At 50.8% G+C, this 16449-nt stretch overlaps 1 protein-coding gene across 1 annotated transcript in view; it reads left to right on the top strand.

Moving 5' to 3' along the window:
- IRAK2 (interleukin 1 receptor associated kinase 2) overlaps positions 1-16449 on the top strand; it is a 46016-nt gene that overhangs the window by 20956 nt on the left and 8611 nt on the right. Inside the window, exons 3-7 of the mRNA XM_049766109.1 lie at positions 6812-6967; positions 10871-10950; positions 13119-13313; positions 13404-13468; positions 15408-15522. Of these exons, the coding sequence (XP_049622066.1) occupies positions 6812-6967; positions 10871-10950; positions 13119-13313; positions 13404-13468; positions 15408-15522 (611 nt within the window). The remainder of the gene's footprint in view (positions 1-6811; positions 6968-10870; positions 10951-13118; positions 13314-13403; positions 13469-15407; positions 15523-16449) is intronic.

Genomic DNA, 16449 nt, shown 5'->3' with positions numbered 1-16449 from the left:
CCGGGGGTGCCCCTACCCACAAACAGAAAGATGTGGATATGTATTGGTGGACTGGGGAGAAAGTTTAATGTGTATAGTCCAGCCTTTCTGGGGGCTGGGCTCCCCACAAATGAGAGAACTATCCTAGAGAGACTGCACTGAGTCCCAGTCTCCCCTTTGTGAATTTGGCAAAGTTCTCCCCAGGCAAAATTGAGACCTCCTCTAAGGAACAGGGGTCCCGACAGGCCAGACTGCAGGCCACAAGGGCAATCAGGGTGACTTTTTTTCTTTCTTTTTTTTTTTTTTTTTTTTTTGGTTTTTTTTTTTTTGGGCCACACCCGGTAACGCTCAGGGGTTACTCCTGGCTATGTGCTCAGAAGATGCTCCTGGCTTGGGGGACCATATGGGACACCGGGAGATCGAACCGCAGTCCGTCCAAGGCTAGCGCAGGCAAGGCAGGCACCTTACCTTTAGCGCCACCGCCCGGCTACGTGACTTTTTTTCTAGCTCAAGGGAAGACTCTAGTGTTGCTGGGGTACCCCACTGTTCTGCCATGAATGGATGGGGGTGTGTGTGTGCCAGGAGGGGCAAGGTACAGGGACCCAACCTTGGAATATCCCTTAGGATGGGGGTGTGTGTGTGCCAGGAGGGGCAAGGTACAGGGACCCAACCTTGGAATATCCCTTAGGTTTGGCTTTTCTTCCACTCTCATCAAGTTGCGCAATCTTCTTTTGTATTCTGATTTGGGGGGCCACACCCAGTGATGCTCAGGGCTGACTCCTGGCTTTGCACTCAGGCATCTATGCTGGCGCCACTGTGGCGCTTGGGGAATTTTATGGAATGCCAGGGATCTCACCTGAGTCAGCTGCCTGCAAGGTGAACACCTTCATGGCGGTGCTATTGCTCCAGCCCCTGGTTGTGCAATCTTGACACTGTCTGTTTTTGGTAGTTCACACTTGTTTACTTCCTCTCCGGAGTGGGACTCTTTGGGGGAATTTTTGTTCACTGCTGTACTACTTACTACCAGGGAAGAGAAGCTAATCTCCCCCCCACCCCCCAGGAGACAGCAGACAGCAGAGCTATCCAGGGTTCCCTGGCTCTTGTTCTGGCTCTTCTAGAAGTTTCCCAGACATTCACCTTTCCTGTCTGCTGAGAATAGAGACACCAGGGCTGGGTTATGGTCCTAAGACCATCTATACACCCTAAACTGGCCTGTGGCTGAGTCTTGCTAGATATTACTATTAGCATCGCTATTGCTGGTAAATTCTGCCCTCAGTGTTTATTGACTCATTTTTTGTTTGTTTTTTTTTTTGGGGGGGGGGTCACACCCGGTGATGATCAGGGGTTACTCCTGGCTCTGCGCTCAGAAATAGCTCCTGGCAGACCTGGGAGCACCATATGGGATACCGGGGATTAAACCCTGGTTTGTCCCTGGTTGGCCGCATGCAATGCAAATGCCCTACCGCTGTGCTATCATTCTGGCCCCTGGAAAGAGTGATTTTTGTAGACCTCAAGGCATTGAGGTTGGGCCCAGAGAGATAGCACAGCGGCGTTTGCCTTGCAAGCAGCCGATCCAGGACCAAAGGTGGTTGGTTCGAATCCCGGTGTCCCATATGGTCCCCCATGCCTGCCAGGAGCTATTTCTGAGCAGACAGCCAGGAGTAACCCCTGAGCAACGCCGGGTGTGGCCCAAAAACAAACAAACAAAAAAAAACAAAACAAAAAAGAAAAGACATTGAGATCATTCCTTACCATGACCCAACTTTCTTCTCACCATCTGAGGAAAGGTGAGGCCTGGCTGCTGTTGGTTCTTGGAGTCAGTGTAAGGGTGGACAGAGGCGCATGCAGAGTGTCCACACCATACTCAATTTCTTAGGGAGGGAAGAACTTTCTTTTTATTTCTTTTGGTTTTGGTTTTGGGTCACACCCTGTGGTACTCAGGGTTGCTCCTGACTTTGTGCTCAGGGGTCATTCATCATTCATTCCTGGTGGTGCTCAGGGGACCATATGTGATGCCAGGGATCGACCCAGGTCAGCCACATGCAAGGCAAACACCCTACCTGCTGTGCTATTGCTTGGCCCTAAGCCAAATAACTTTTATTGGAACATCCTGTGCCCCTTTAGAACTGATTGAGACCATCCATTGAATAGGGTAGACTTGATTACATTTCCTTCACAGGTAAACTCTGAACTGCAGACGATTTTTTTTTTTTTTTTGGTTTTGGGTCAGATCCGGCAGCACTCAAGGGTTACTCCAGGCTCTATGCTCAGAAATCACTCCTGGCAGGCTCGGGGGACCATATGGGGTGCTGGGATTCGAACCACCATCCTTCTGCATGCAAGGCAAACACCCTACCTCCATGCTCTGTCTCCAGCCCCACTGCAGACGAATTTTAATGACAAAGGTTCATTTCTCCAAGACCTTCTGTGTTCTTGGAGTCAGCAAGGCCAGCTCCCAAGGCCATTGTCGTCAGGCCCCCAAGATCACTGTTCTGGGATCAAGGGCTGGGACATGACCCTCTCCTGATTGCTTTGTTTAGGAAGTGACAATGACATCTGCATGCAAATTACTGAATCAGGTCGGGGGTAGTCCCCCAAAGCAACAGATGCTTGTCTTGTAACTCACTAGTTGTTGTGGGGCCTGAGTTAGACACAGCTGGTGGGAGAGGGGCCACTGTCTCTGCAGTAGGCTACTATGGTCCCCAGGGGTGCAAGGGACTTCCCCTAATCATGCCTGTGAGTCCCGTGTGGTCTAACCCTTGCCAGCTGCTGCCTCTCCATGGTCACTTTCCCCTCCTCCATCTCGTCAGTCTCTAGGAATAACAGCTGGAGAAGCACATTTTTGGTTAGTTTCTGTTTCTGCCACAGTAACTTTGTACACGTCCCCACTCCATTTTTGCCCCTTGTCCACACACCTGCCTTCTCCGCACATCCAACCCTGCCTTTCCATGTTTCTCTCTGCTTCAAGGGCCTCAGAAGACTGTTGATAGGACTGCCAGGCACCCATGTCTAAAGGTAGAATACTGCTTTTCCCAGGGTCATCAGTCAGCACTCATTTCACTGTTTTTTTTTTTTTTTTTTTTTTTTTTGGTTTTTGGGCCACACCCGGCAGTGCTCAGGGGTTACTCCTGGCTGTCTGCTCAGAAATAGTTCCTGGCAGGCACGGGGGACCATATGGGACACCGGGATTCGAACCAACCACCTTTGGTCCTGGATCGGCTGCTTGCAAGGCAAACACCGCTGTGCTACCTCACCGGGCCCTCATTTCACTGGTTTAATAAGGTTAGGGTCGTGTCAGGTTTTTCCGTGTGTCTGAATCTGGAAACACACATTTGCAAGGTTGCTGCAATCCCAAGAATATTGCCGGCTTTGTGGATCCCTCAGTCCCTAACACTGTGCTTTTGCTCCGACCTGGCCCCAGGATTCTTGACCTCTTTGTTTGTTTTGGAGCCACCACCAAGCAGCACTCAGAGCTTACTCCTGACTGCATTCAGGAATTACTCCTAGTGGTGTTCAGGGGACCATATTGGATACCAGGGATCAAAACCAGGCCAGCCATGTGCAAAGCAAGGCCCTCCCTCTCGTCCTGTTGTTCCGGCCCTTGATTCTTGACTTTATTGCTGAATCACTTGCACTTGTCCCAGAAGGAGTTTTTTTAACCACATGTTTCAACTTAAAACTGAAAGCTAATATTGACTCTCACGTCAGTGAATCCATGGTGCACTGGGATGGGGATTTCCAGCCTTGCTCACCCAGGAAAGGCCTGAGCAGCAGCTGGGAGCCCCCTGTTCAGGCCACGGTGGCACTTCCCCACCTCCGTACCCTGCAGTGGCCTGGAAGGAAGATCTGAACCTGAGGGTTGTCAGTAAAGCAAAATGAGCCCGACAGCTCTTATAGATGTCACTATGTTTAAGGAAGATCTGGAGGTGGCAGTTATGTGAGTTTCCCCTCGGGATGAGGCCAGGAATCCAGGGCACAGGAAGTCCTTGGACTGACTGCATAGGAAGTAATAGTGACAATTCTGAGCACAGTCTCATTTCATCCTAATGGCCGTACAGGACTGAGAAGCCACTTCCAGAGGGAGCAGCTGAGAGTCAGGATGCCAGAATTCCATGGGTGCTTGGCTCTGGGTGACCTTAGAGCTGAGCGTTTCTGCTCCAGACCAAGGTGGGGGGGTGTTCTAAAGATGGGGAACAGAGAGAAAAGGAAGACGGGACCTTGTCTTTCATGGTCCCCACTGATCTGAGAACTGTCATGCCCACCCACTGGTGCTGTAGATTCACTGCTACTGCTGCTGCTGCTGCTGTTCTGGAAGGTTCCAGAAGGGAATGCAGGGGAAGACACTCCGACTCTGGCCAGGATTCTGATGTTTGCTTACAGGGCCACATTCCACTGGAAGGCAGCAACATTGAAGGTGGCCTCCTTGGGGTGGCCCTGGAAACGGTCCAGGGTATCGAACAGAACCCACCAACCAGCTGCTTGAGGTGTCCCTGAGTTGGGGTCCAAGGGTTCTTTGTGTTGTGGAGTCTAGGACTGTTGGCATCATCAGTGTGACTTGATCGCATGATGGGCTCAGAGGACAAGCAGACACACGGTGTAGTCTGAGAGAGACTTGTCAGGGTTCACCCTAAGCACCAAAACAAACAAACAACCCCCGAAATAAATACAAATATGATGTAGGGCATCCCATATGGTCCCCTGAGCACCACTAGGAATAATTCCTAAGAATGCAGAGCAAGGGGCCGAAGAGATAGCATGGAGGTAAGGCATTTGCCTTGCATGCAAAAGGACGGTGGTTTGAATCCCAGCATTCCATATGGTCCCCCAGTCTGCCAGGAGCAATTTCTGAGTGTAGAGCCAGGAGTAACCCCTGAGTGCCACTGGGTATGACCCAACCCCCTCCCCCCCCCAAAAAAAAAAGAATGCAGAGCAAGGAGGAACTCTGGAGCATCAGCAGGTATGACCTCAAAACAAAAAGAACATAAAAGGCTGGGCTGACAATCCAGCAGGCAGGGTGTGCCCTGTATGTAGCTGACTTAGGTTTGATCCCCAGCATTATATATGGGCCTCTGAGCTGTCAGAGTGATCCTGAGTGCAAAGCCAGGAGCAAGCCCTGAGTACTGCCATACAAAAAGGCCCTAGAGATAATTTAGCAGATCAGGCATTTGTCTTGCACATAGCTAACAAGTTCCTGGGTTCCAGCCTTTGTACGCCATTTGTTTCCCCGATCACTGCAGGGAATGATCCCTGAGCACTCCTGCATGTACACCTCCCGAAATAAACCCTCAACATTAAAAGGAAAGGACATATAACAAAACATAAGAAGACATGGTTCACAGTTGTGTTAAGTGAAAACTCAGACACGTGTGCTCTGGGCCCCCTGGACTCAGCCATGGGCTGGCCAAGAGAAGTCTTCAAACACTGTTAAAAATCCCAGGACCAGGAGCTAGAGTGATATCACGGTAGGGAGGACATTTGCCTTACAGACAGCCAACTCAGATTCGACTCCTGACCCCCTCATCTGGTCGTCTGAGACCTGCCAGGAGTGATTCTTGAGAGTAGAGCCAGGAGTAAGCCCTGAGCATAGCCCTGTGTGGCCCTCAAAAAATAAAAAAATAAATAAATAAATAAATAAATAAAATAAACAAAATCTTTGAGCTCATTGCCTTGGCACACAGTTCATCTTGTCTGAGTCTAAAAGAAACTGCAGGCGATTCTGTTGAGTCATCAGAGATGACAGTGGTTGATATGCTGGAGGACACCCAGGGTCAGTGCTACACACATGACAATCATTCTCCACTCACTGTGTGCCTTTAGGAAGGTTGGACCCTTGAGCCAGAGCCACAGTACTTGTACTGTACACAACCCTACCCCCCATTTGATCCCTGGCACCCCGCATGGTCCCTGAGCACTACCAGGAGTAACCCCTGAGTGCAGAGCCAGGAGCACTGAGCATCACCAGATGTAGCCCAACACTCCCTCCAAATAAAACTGGCACCCAGGACAGTACTTGACTTGGTTCAGAGATAACTTAGAAGTTGGGAGAAATGCCACCGAGTCTCAGAGATGGCCTCACTGGGACTCTGTGTGAGATTCAGAGGATAGCTTGCCCCTGTACTGCTGGTCCTCCCCTTCTTCTGGGTCCCAGATCACCAGGGTAGAGGCAGGGCTTTCTGGGAGGCTTTCTGGGGATATGCAGTTTAATGGACACCGGCCAGTCACAGGCTTAAAGCAAGAAGGGACAGTGCTGAGAGGGATGGTCCAGACCTGGGGGCGGTCTCCCATTCCCAGCCGGAAGTAAAGGGGCTGGGGAAGGCTGGCCAAGGGCTGTGTGCTGTGGGATCTTGGGCGTACCCTGCCTCTTGCTCAGGCCTCCATCCTGGAAGCTATGGGAGGTCTTTGAGAGCTGGATCTGCTGACCGGGCTGGCACTGGCTGGGGGTCCAGGGATTTGCAGCTGGGAGGGGAAACTGTGGGGACCCTGTGGGATTCTAATTAGGGCTCTGGGAGAAGAGGTGCAGGATCCCCTCTTCTCTCCCCCACAGTTTGGGGAGCTTGGCCCATAGTCCTCGATGTCAGCATCTCCTTTGGAGAGGTGAGGAGACCAGCCCAGAGAGGGACAGTGATTTATCTGAGGCCACATAGCTTGTGGCTGACTACAGATACCTGAGCTGGGCCTGTCCAGGGAGCAGGTATCCGGCCACCACCCCCTTTCCTAGATGAGGGGGTTTGCCCAGTTGAAGGTTGAGCCCAAGATGGACCCAGGTCTCTGGTCCACTTTTCATTCCTAGCCTCGGAGTGATAATGTCTCTGCTCTCATCTTCTCGGCCCAGGGAAACCGGCTGCTCCTGAAGTCCCCCCTTCCCTGCCCGACTCTGAACCCCCACATTTTGGGATGCCAAGAAGACCTGTGGCCGCTTTTGTCCCAGACACTGAGGATGGACAAGGACTAGGACAGCCCAGGAGGACAGCTGTCAGCCAGGATCCAGGTATGTGATCAAAGCAGATGTTTGTTTTGTCTATTTTTTTTTAATTTTATAAAACTTTATTGATTGGTTGATTGATTGATTGGTTTTGGGGCCACACCCAGTGTCGCTCAGGGGTTACTCCTGGCAGTAGACAAGGGACCATATGGGGTTGGGGAGGAAACTTGGAGCTTTGGTGAGCAAAGGTTTGTGCTCAGCCCATCGAGTTGTCGCTGGAGATGTTTTTATAGGGGATTTGGGGAGACAATGAACAGTTACTTAGAAGCACAGCATAGAGTAGCTGAACACAGGAAGTGACAGTGCGAAGTAAGTGAAGGAGAGTGGGACATGAGTAGAAAGCTGCTGGCCCCATGGGCAGGCCTCCATATCCTGTGCGTGGTCTCTGTCCCCTGTTCCCCTGAGCATCCCAGTGTCTTGGTGAGGCCCGAAGGTCAGGCCTGTCCCTGATGCACCCTTTCTCCGGATGCACTGCTAAAGGTTGGGAGAGGGACTGGTGAAGGTTGTGTGTGTGTGTGTGTGTGTGTGTGTGTGTATGCTGTAGGCATGGGAGCCCCCCCCCCCCCCCGTTTGGAGCCCCACAAGGCTTTTGAGCATGTTGGGAGAGGGACTGGTGAAGGGTGTGTGTGTGTGTGTGTGTGTGTGTGTGTGTGTGAGCAAGCATGCTGGGTATGCCCCCAGAACACCAAAACAAAAGCAATGAAAAAGTCAGATAACCAGAGAAGGAGCCTTTAGTTGTAAGGTTTTGGTTTTGGGGCCATACCTGGTAGTACATGAGGCATACTCTTGACTTTGTACTTAAGGATCACCCCCAGTAGAAATCAGGGTGACACTTTGTGGGGCCCCACCCTTACCTTTGCACCTTTAGCCTCATTGTCTTCTCCTGTCGCCTCTGAAAGGTCGAGCGTAGGACCCCAAAGCCTATTGGGCGTTAGGTCACTTATACGGTACTGAAGCCACGTCAGCCTGCCAGATGGGTACACAATGAAGTGTGTGTCTGAGAGATCATGTCGGGGCCTTAGAGCTCCCCTTTCTAGCAGGGAAAGCCTCTTTAAAGCGCAGCTGCTGCTTCTAAAGTGCTGACATTATGATAGATCCTCTGTTGTCCCATTGTGTGGAAGGATTAGGGATCCAGGGATTGTGCTTCAAGTATGAGGTTTTTGGTTTTTTTGTTTTGTTTTGTTTTTGGGTCACACCCAGTGGCACTCCAGGGTTACTCCAGGCTCTGTGCTCAGAAATTGCTCCTGGCAGGCTCAGGGGACCATACGGGATGCTAGGATTCAAACTGGGCTCTATCCTGTGTTGACTGTGTGCAAGGCAAATGCCCTACTGCTGTGCTATTGCTCTGGCCCCAAGTATGACTTTATCAAATGTCAACCTATAACATTCAGATGCCCCAGAGAGTGAAGTCTTGAAATTCATTGCAGTCCAGAAGCTTGAAATAGGGGCCAGAGCGATAGCATAGCAGTAGTATGTTTGCCTTGCACACAACCAACCCCAGATGACCTGGCTTCGATTCCTGGCATCCCATATGGTCCCCTGAGCCTGCCAGGAGTAACCCCTGAGCACAGAGCCAGAAATAATCCCTGAGTACCTCCAGGTGTGGCCAAACCCAAAAAATAATAACAGTATGGGACCAGAGGGATAGCATGGAGGTAGAGTGTTTGCCTTGCATGCAGAAGAATGGTAGTTCAAATCCCAGCATCCCATATGGTTCCCCGAGTCAGCCAGGTCCTATTTCTGAGCGTACAGCCAGGAGTAACTCCTGAGCACTGCTGGGTGTGACCCAAAAACAAAACAAAAACAACAACAACAACAAAACCCAGAAGCTTAAAATTCAAGTTATTCCTTATAGCTAAGGGCTATAGAGATAATACTATAGGTAAGACATTTGCGTGGTACATGGTAGATCAAGGTTCAATCCTTGGCATCCCAAATGGTCCCCCCATGCTCTACCCAGGAAGTGATCCCTGAGCAGAGTTTAGAGTAAGTTCTGAGCACAGCTGGTGTGCACTCCACTTACCCCCAAAAGAGACTTAACCAGAAAACCACAATGCAACAGAAAAAGAGATAAACAAACGAAAAAGGGCATGTTGAACCTTGATTAGCAGCTACTAATAAGAGGAAAGATTAGAAAAAAACAGTATGGGAAGGAAGATGGCCACAGGGAAAACCAGAAGAAAGCCAAGGCTCTGGGGGGTCCTTATCTAGAGAAGGTAGCTACACCCCCTCTTGTCAAAGATCACAGCTCTGGGGCACTCAGATAGGTGCTGGACCATGAATGCAGTGTCTGCAGATTAAGCCCCGGAAGCTGCTGTCTCAGGCAGCCTAGACTTGAAAATAATAGTATATCGCGTGTTTCATCAAACGGCCTCATGTCGGTCTCCTCCTGGGAAAGTCCCGAAGTTTCACTGGCTGATGCCTTTTCTCAGAGTCTCAGGGAACAGTTAGCTGGGGGTGGGGTAGTCTCCCTAGGAGAACCCAGGTCTGGAGCTGCTAGTAGTGGTGGTGGTGGTGGTGGGGGCTGCCAGAATTTGAGGATTGAAAGCGGAGAAACCGCCAGCCAAGGGGACTGAGTAGCATGAGGCCAATTCCTGTGTCTGTCTGCTAAGCAGATGAGAAAGTGCAGGTCCACCAGACTTTTACTGACCAGCCAGAGAGAACTGAAGTGGACAAGCTGGGCCAGCAGCCTGGGGCAAGGTCAGGTGTGTTTTGAGGGGATCTCCTCTCTCCCACCAATTATTTAGATCAGCCACTGGAGACTGACCCTGTTTGATTCCCTAGCATCTCATGGTCCCCCTCCAGCCCTACCAGGGGTAGCCTCTGAGCATCACTGGACATGATCCCAAAACAAACACAAAATCCAGAGAAGGCAATTAAGCAAACATAGTTATTTACTTAGGAAATAAGAGAGAAGAGAGTCTGGAGCAATAGTACAGCAGGAAAGGTGCTTGCCTTGTACACAGCCAAACCAGGTTTGATCCCTGGTACTCCATATGGTCCACCGAATCCCCTCAGGAGTGATCCTTAAGTGTCAAGGCAGGAGGAAGCCCTGAGCACTGGGAAATGTGACTCTAAAAAAATAATAATAATAACAAAAGAGCATAAAAAGAGAGAGGAGAGAGAGAGAGAGAAGACAAGAAATCGTGTATTCCAAAGTGGGATGGTGGTAACCCAGAATCATGATAGGAGGACATTTGGCAGTTCTATAACCTGGGTGACCCCAACTGGAAGCCCCGTTTTGCTTCTCAGTCTGCCCCGGCTTGACTGGCTATAGCTTTTGGTGCAGGCTGCTATGTGGACCTGTCTTTGTGAAGGAGGAAAGGCTGGCTCTGCCCTAGTAACCCCTCTTCTCCAGGCTCCAGCCCTTCAGTACAAGGTCTTTTCTGCCTGCAGCTGGGGCAAGGGCCCCATTCTAGCTCACTTCCTGTTTTAAGACTTTCTGAAACTCAGGGCCAAGTGCCCCCCCCCCTTACCTAACCCAGAGCTGCTAGCTGAGGGTACTTGTACAGGGTCGCCTCTTTGTTCCCCTCATCCCAAAGCTTCTTCCCAAAGCCCTTCCTGCCTTTGCTGTGGAGCAGAGAGCTTTTCCCCGGAAACCCCAGGCCTCCATGCGACCTCTGACCTCACTAAGGCTTTACCTGGGTCCTGCTGTGGACAGGCTCAGCAAGAGGCAAAGAAGACCCCTGTTTCTCTCTTGTAGGTGGGGTTCTAGAGGCACCTCCACAGCCCAAGTGGGCTTTGAAGAGGTAAAGGGCAGTGGAAATGCTGGTGCTTAGGGTGTTAGGTCAGGATGTGTGAGCTCATTTGGGGCAGTCTAGGGGTGTGTGTGTGTGTGTGTGTGTGTGTGTGTCTGCACCCCCCTCCTTTGGTGACCCTTTCTGACCTTGCTTCTGCCTTCCTTCTCAGGGCCCTTGCCTCCCGCAGCCAGCCTACCTGCTTCTGCAGAATGCCCCCTGTCTTTAAGGGCCCCCACATCGGATTCAAAGGTAACCCCTTATGTGCTGATTCCCTGGTTCAGGGGCAAAAGAGAAACCTCCCTCCCCCCTGACAGGGCTGTCATGAGCCAGGTAGGGGCAGGGCCAGTGGGAAATGGGGGGTATTCTATTTATTATTTGGTCATATCCCAGGCAGTAATCAGAGGTCATTCCTGGTTGGACTTGGGGACCCTATGGGGTGTCAGAGATCAAAGCAAGTCAGCAGCATGCAAGGCAAATGCCCTCTGTACAATCTCTTCAGCTTTGGCTCCAGCCCCCAAATTTTACTTTTTTAAGTTTTGTTTTGTTGTGCTTGGTGGAGCTACAAATCCAGGTTTGTGCATACCTCCATGATCTACTGAGGGGCAGGGTTGACAACTACATTATGGTGGGAAGGGTATTTGTCTTGCATATGGCTGACCCAGGTTTGATTCATGACATCCCATATGGTCCCCTGAGCACTTCCAGGAGTGATTCCTGAGTGCAAAGCCACTCGTAATCTCTGAACATCACAGGGTGTACTCACCCCAAAATTTCTCAAAAAATGTTGGGGAGAGCCCTGGGGCTTTGGGCAATTCAAGCCTTCTGTATGCATCTGATTGGTGTGGATCTGGGGCCCCACAGCCTTACCAGGAGCATATAGCTGTCTGTCCAGCCACTTGTGCTCCATCAGTGAGAACTGGCCCCTGCCATCCTATTTTTGGGGGACCCATGACCTGAAGCAGGGCCAAGGATTGCTTTTTGCGGGAAAAGGATGTTCATCCTGACCTCCGGCACCTCCAGATACACGCTTGAAGAAAAGAAGAATTTCAGGAGGAAGGCAGTTGGTCTGGATTCAACTACAGCCCCTCTGGTCCAATCTCCACCAGGACTGACACCCCCATCTCCAGCACTTAGTGGAGAGGGTCCCTCTCACATCACTGAGTATGGCCCCAAACCAAAGACTAGATGGAGGAAATAGTGAAATAAAGACCTCGCATGAAAAGAGAGAGAGAAAGGAACATGTCAAAGAGAGAACTGGGATTTTCCAGAAAGGAGCAAGTTTCTTGGCTCTGGGGAAGAGCTTCTCGTGGTCTGGCTTCTGTGGAGAGGAAACAGCCTGGCTTGGGTCAGCGCTGTCTGGGTCAGTGTAGTTTAGTGCTTTTCAAATAGTGGGGCACGCTCTCCGGGGTGGGGGCTCGAGGCTCCGTAAAGGGGGACGCACTTGACCTCGGCAAACACTGTCATAACAAGCTAAGCCCCGTGTTGATGTCTCTGTATGTCTCTGGAGCTGAGAGTTGCTGTGTCCTGCTTCAAACCCTGCTTCGAAAAGCTCTGCGTTGCAAAACGTGCTCATTGTAGTCATTCATCCAGAAATCATCTCTGATTCAAAAATCAGCTTAAATTATTTTATATATTTTTGTTTTGCAGGTTAAAGGTTTTTTTTTTTAAGATACTATTTACAGTCACGTGGGGGCACGAAAAATGTTTTCTTCTTCCTGGGGGGCCATGACAGAAAATAATTGAGAAGCTGATGTAGTTGGAGCATTGGCACAGGGACAGATTTGATTTGGGGGATCTTCCACCTTCCTGATTCTCATCATGGCCTTTTGCTCTTATTACAGAAGTTCTCCCTGCTGAGGAGTCACAGAATAGGTGCCAGCTGGCCTTATACAAACTCTAGATTTTTTGTTGTTATTGTTGTTTTTGGCCACATCCAGTAACTCTCAGGAGTTATTCCTGGCTCTGTGCTCAGAAATTGCTCTTGGTGGGCTTGGGGGGAGGGTGGTCATCTGGGATGCCAGGGATTAAACCCAGGTTGGCCATATGCAAGACAAATACCCTACCCACTGTACTATCACTCCAGCCCCTCAAATTCTTATTTTATTTTTTGGGGGAGGCCATACCTGGTGGTGCTCAGGGATTATTTCAGATTCAGTGCTCATTGATTCAGTGTTCAGAGATTATTCCAGGACCAAGGATCAGAATTACTCCTGGATCAGTGCTCGTGGATATCCCTGGGTGTGCTTAGAGATTACTTTGAGTAATCTGAGTACAGTACTTAAGGTTAATTTCTGGATAAGTGTTCAGGGATCACTCCTGGAAGTGCTCAGGGACCATTTGGGGTGCCCCTGGGGATAAGGACAGTGAGATGGGAGTCCACATTAACGTCCCTCCCATGTCTTTCTTGGGACTTTCAGCCTTGCAGCACTTCCATACCTCAACAGGAAGTGCTCTGGGACCAGCCTGTGGATGGTCTCTTCTGGGAAGAGGTGGACGTGGTTCAGGCGACAGACAGCTTCAGCCCTCACCACAGGTTGTGCCATGGCACCTTTGCTGACGTCTACCGAGGCCAGAGGCACGGGGAAGCACTGATTTTCAAGAAATTGAGGGAGGTGAGTACTTCCTGCTCCCAGGATGGGGGAGAAGGGTGAGGCTCCTATAGCTGGACACTCCCCCCCCCACCTCACTGTCTTTGACCCCAGGTGCCCTGCTCAGGTCCTGGTGCTGTGGCAAGATTCTTCGAAGCAGAGCTGCAGGTGCGTCGCAGGTAAGCTGTCTTGGGAGAGCCCTAAACCTGTCATCCAGCACTTCCTTCCCTGGCCAGACTGATTATCAGCTCCCCAAGAACACCCCATTCATGGGAAACTGCAAAGGTGCCCAGAGACCACATATCTTGTCTGACTCGCACTGCTAGTAAATGATGGGGACAGGGGGCTGGGTGGTGGCGCTAGAGGTAAGGTGCCTGCCTTGCCTTCGCTAGCCTTGGACGAACCTCGGTTCAATCCCCTGGTGACCCATATGGTCCCCCAAGCCAGGAGCAACTTCTGAGCGCATAGCCAGGAGTAACCCTTGAGCATTACCAGGTGTGGGCCCCCCCCAAAAAAAAATGATGGGGACAGGATGGGGCCTAGGGGACCCAGGATCTGGAGGGCTCCTGTGTGCTGCTGTGTCTCATATGCACTGAAAAGAGGAGCAAAGGGACCAACACACATCAGGCCTAACTCCATCTGTCCAGGGCCCTGTCTCAGCCCATTTTTGGGAGGCAGAAGATTGTCTAAACAGAGAATACAAAGGCTAGAGAGTTAGCACAGTGGGTACGGTGCTTGCCTTGAAGGCAGCCATTCTGGGTTCAATCCCTGGTATCCCATATGGTCTCCCAAGCACCACCAGGAGGAATTCCTAAGTTCAGAGCAGGAGTAACCACTGTACACTGCCAGGTGTGACCCCTAAAATGAAATAACAAACAAAAAATTGGAGCTGGAGAGATAGCACAGTGGTAGGGCATTTACCTTGCACGTAGCTGACCCAGGACAGGCCCAGGTTTGCTTCCCAGCATCCCATATGGTCCTCTGAGCCTGCCAGGAGTGATTTCTGAGTGCAGAGCCAGGAATAACCCCTGAGCGCAGCCAGATGTGGCCCAAAAGTAAAAAACAAAATCAAAAACAAAAATACCCCACCAAAATATTAAATGGATAATGTGTCCTAAAATCATAGCTCTGAGCTGGAAGCAGGGTGCTTGCCTTGCACATAGTTGATGTGGGTTTGAGCCAGGGCACCACACAGGGTTCCCTAAGCCAAACTTGGAGTGATCCTTGAACACAGAGCCAGGCAGAAGTCCTCAACACAGCCAAACATGATCCCCCAAACCAAACGAAAGAAAAGAAAAAGCCGTAGCTCTCCGGGGCATGACTTGGCACCTGACCAGAGTAACTGGTCAAAACTGTTTACACTTCCCTTATTTTCAAGTTGAGTTTTTATTTTTAGTCTGAATTTTGTTGTCCCTCTCCCTCTTCTTCCTTCCCTTTGTGGTTTTTGTGATGATGGGGAGACATATACACACATCTCATTCGCTGCTGCTCCCTGGAGTCACGCATCCTCGGATGGGGTGCTAGCCCAGATCTGCATGCGTGTAGCTGCAGAGCTTGTATGCATGCTTGCAGGGGCTCATACCCCAGGTGGAGGTGTAGGGCTCCCTGCAGCTGTGGGGTGCTCTCACATGTTTTCAGGCAGTGGTGCTGGTGTCTCTTTCCCATGGAGGTGCTGCCTTGGGGTCACAGCCTGTGTTGCGTTACTCACACACACATGGCTGTGTGTCCAGAAATTGCTTGGACACTAGAGGTCACACACAGCACAGCAGCCAGACTTCTACTCAGGATATGTGTGGCAGAGCGCAGAGTGGGTCCTGGAATTGGCCGCCATGTTGCCTGTGTGACCTGGGGGGTGTGTGTTTGTGAGGATGAGGAGAGGAGAGTCAGGAGGAGCTGGGGGCTCAGACCCCAGTGGGAGACAGAGCTCCTCAGTCCTGGCGGTAAACAGACCTGCCATTCACCCTGGTGTCAGTCACGTTCCCAAAACAGGAGCCTCTTTGCAGGGAAGTGGGTGGTGATTACTTCCCAGTGCGTGCAGAGCTGAGCCACTGTGAGGACTGAGTGTCCCAGGGCCTCTGGGCTCCCGCTTGACTCCTCTGTGACTGCCCCCCCTTGTAGGTGCTGCCACCCCAATATCCTTCCGCTGCTGGGCTTCTGCCCAGGGAAGCACTTCTATAGCTTCATCTACCCCTTCATGGCAAACGGTTCTCTCCAGGACAGGCTGCAGTGTCAGGTAAGATGGGTCACAGACAGAGGACCCTGCTTCCAGGAAGCATCTACCAGAGACTCCACGGGGGTTGCACCAGAAACCAGAGAGAAAGGGCCTCTCATTGAAGTCCAGAGGGAAGGGGACCATCATAGAGAAGAGCTGCCCCAGGGCGGACACATCCTAGATACATTTGAGTAAATACCTGTAGCCACGTATAGTGGGGATGGCACTTCCTGGCCGACCTAAATTTAATCCCTGGTACTCCATATTGTCCCCCAAGTCCCACCAGCAGTGGTCCCTGAGTACAGAGCTATGAGTAAGCCCTAAGCATTGCTTGGTTTCGTTCCTCAAACCAAATATCCGAATAAGAAATTTTAATACTGGAGCCAGAGAGATAGTACAGCTGTAGGGCGTTTGCCTTGCACACAGCTGATCCAGGACAGATGGTAGTTTGAATCTCGGTACCCCATATGGTCCCCCGAGCCAGCCAGCAGCGATTTCTGAGCGCAGAGCCAGGACTAACCCCTGAGCACAGCTGGGTTTGGCCAAGAAAAAAAAATTTTTTTAATACTGAATTATTTAAAACAAACTGGAGCTGGAGCAATAGTACAGTAGGTAGGGTGCTTTCCCTACATGTGGCCTAATTGGATTCATTCCCATATGGTTCCCCGAGCACCACCAGGAGCAATTCCTGAATACAGAGCCAGGAGTAACCCCTGGATATCGCTGGATGTGACCCTAAAACAAAAACAAACAAACAAACAAACAAAAACAAAAACAACTGGGTTTGTGAGATTCCAGATTAAGTTCTTGTGAGGAGATCTCTAAGTCAGGCCCATGGGAACTAGTGGGCTTGGAAAATAAGTGTTGAATTATTCTATAGGTTTGGTCTTTGATCAGCAATAATAGCTTCCAAAGAGGGACTGCAGGGGACTTTAGGCCACCCCCATG

The sequence above is a fragment of the Suncus etruscus genome, chromosome 20, assembly GCF_024139225.1.
Source record: "Suncus etruscus isolate mSunEtr1 chromosome 20, mSunEtr1.pri.cur, whole genome shotgun sequence".
Lineage (NCBI taxonomy): Eukaryota > Metazoa > Chordata > Mammalia > Eulipotyphla > Soricidae > Suncus > Suncus etruscus.
The sequence above is the reverse complement of the archived record's forward strand: the minus strand, read 5'-3'. Positions and strand labels throughout refer to the sequence as shown.